General features: G+C 38.4%; 1 protein-coding gene across 1 annotated transcript in view; it reads right to left on the bottom strand.

The window, feature by feature from the left end:
• slco1d1 (solute carrier organic anion transporter family, member 1D1) overlaps window positions 1–2,500 on the bottom strand; it is a gene marked incomplete at both ends in the record, with an annotated part of 39,012 nt that overhangs the window by 18,331 nt on the left and 18,181 nt on the right. The window contains one exon of the mRNA XM_084330489.1: window positions 636–831. Coding sequence (XP_084186615.1) covers window positions 636–831 — 196 coding nt within the window. The remainder of the gene's footprint in view (window positions 1–635; window positions 832–2,500) is intronic.

Genomic DNA, 2,500 nt, shown 5'->3' with positions numbered 1-2,500 from the left:
GTTAACATGGGCCGTGGATGGTGGCACTCAACGGGGTAAATAGGAAAACACGGCCCAGCACTGAAAGTGTTAAGCCCTACAGTAGCCATATTTTCCAAAAATTCGCCTAAAAATACATACAGTACCTAAGTAAATGGAAGATTGCTCCACTTCTACAAGGTCCATTTGCATGTTCTTGGTATCTAGGGACATCTATGGATCTCATGGAATGTATTCCCAGTGATAATGATTGGTCAAATCCAAAATGGCGGAAAATCCAATATGGCGGACTTTATGGGTCCTTGAGGCACATTGTTTGGGTGAATATGGATGGATGTCTGTACCAAGTTTCATGTAAATCAGATTTATGGCGTAGGAGTTCTGACCTTTCAAAGTTCAAAAGTTTAACCTCTAATTATAGCGCCCCCTTTAGGTCAAGTGGGGTCATATTTGTTGGCGAGCATTTACACACGACGTTCAAGCAATGGGTCAAAGTTCATGTTGCTGCCATTTACCATCTCACAGGAATTTGCAAAAGCATTTCTGAAGGAGATTAATAATAAAAACGTATTCAAAATAATTCACACAAAAGCAATCAGGTTTTTGCACTGCTTGAAACCCTAATAATAATTTGGGGATACTGACAAAGCACCCACCCATGGTATGACACTGTGATGCCCGCCACCTGTGCGTTGTCACACTGGAAGAAGTACTGGCTGAGGAGCATGACGAAGGAGAGGACGGAGGCGCCCAGCGACACCCTGGCTGCTCCGACGACGCCCAGCTTGAAGCGCTTCAACACAAACCCTCCTGTGATGATTCCCACGGCCACCGCCGGCAGGGTCATGGAACCTGGAGGAGAGAAGACCAACACACACACACACACACGCACACGCACACGCACACACACACGCACACACACACACCAAGATGTTCATTACCCCTGGAGGAGAGAAAACCAACACACACACAGGCGCCTGAGCAATGGAGCAAGTGGAGCAGCTGCACCCCCACAATTGAACTTGGGGGAGCAAACGTGTGCTTTTGCACCCCCACTTTTTGATCATATGAAAAATATGATATGTCCCCCCCCCAATATATAAATGTAACCATAACTACGTAATTTCAATCAAATTAATAATACGCAATAACACTTAATAGCAAGTTTTTAAGTTTCCAAAGATTGTGACCCCCCCTGCCCCCCCACATTTTAATGGTTTGATCAACTGCCTCCCACGGCCCCTCCCTCCCCCAGCGGTCGGTGGCGCATGCTGCAGGTAGGCTGAATGTAAATATCACAGGCCACCGAGTGTGTCATTGGTGGCAGACTTTTCCAGTACGTTTGTTCAAACAAAGGATTATGTTAGACATGTCTTTACTATTGAGTGGTAGAACTTCTACCACTCAATACAATAAAAGTGTTCCACCCGTACCGGTCCCGAAATGCCATCTGGTCATACCGTAAATCCTCTAATAGTGGAGGTACATTAACGTTTCCCTCGCGTTAGCATTAGCTTTAGCGCTAGCCGCTAGCTAACGTTGTCATAATATCTAGATCTGTGGTGTCAGCTGGATGACGTTGACTTCGTTTGCAAACGTTAACGTTCGCTATCTATATGGCAGACGAGGCTGGCGTTGTCCAGTTGACACATTACAGACCATGATGCTATGATAACGTTAGTAGCTAAAGCTACTGCATGTCAACAACTCGATTCGACTGAGGAAGTCGAGAAGGTACCACACGCTAAACCGTCCCCGGACACCGCAACCTTTAGACAGTTCCAACTTCAGTGTGTGAATTACGTTAATCCCACAATTACTCAACTGCACTCAATATTTAAATACCAATGCTAGTCTAAATAAATGTAGACAGACAATGTACGTATTAAAAATATAATAATAATAATAATAATAATAATAATAATAATAATAATAATAATAATAATAATAATAATAATAATAATAATAATAATAATAATAATAATAATAATAATAATAATAATAATAATAATAATAATAATAATAATAATAATAATAATAATAATAATAATAATAATAATAATAATAATAATAATAATAATAATAATAATAATAATAATAATAATAATAATAATAATAATAATAATAATAATAATGGTGCTCTTTGCAGCTGAGGTAAATAGAAGACCCGTCCTATATTTGAGGATTTACGGTAAATCAATCCAATTGATTTATGCGCATGTGTTTCCCATGTTCTGTTTATATTCTTGTCATTCTCTGAAAATAGGCTATATTTACAGCAGACCCTGTTATTGTTCCTTGTTGGTATTTTTACATTACAAGTAATTTTAATTTTCTTAAGTTCTTACACTTTTACTTGTGACTAGGGCTGTGACAATTATTATATATTTGCCTCATGATAATTGTCATACAATAAAATGGCAATATGGTATAATTTTCTTTTTTCTCTTTCTTATTAAAAACTTGGCCTATTTGAAAAGAGATTGATTTAATAAAAATAAAAGAGCGAAAAATCAATATA

The sequence above is a fragment of the Notolepis coatsorum genome, assembly GCF_963971535.1.
Source record: "Notolepis coatsorum genome assembly, chromosome: 15".
Lineage (NCBI taxonomy): Eukaryota > Metazoa > Chordata > Actinopteri > Aulopiformes > Paralepididae > Notolepis > Notolepis coatsorum.
Note: the sequence above shows the minus strand (reverse complement) of the source record. Positions and strands in the feature narration are given on the sequence as shown.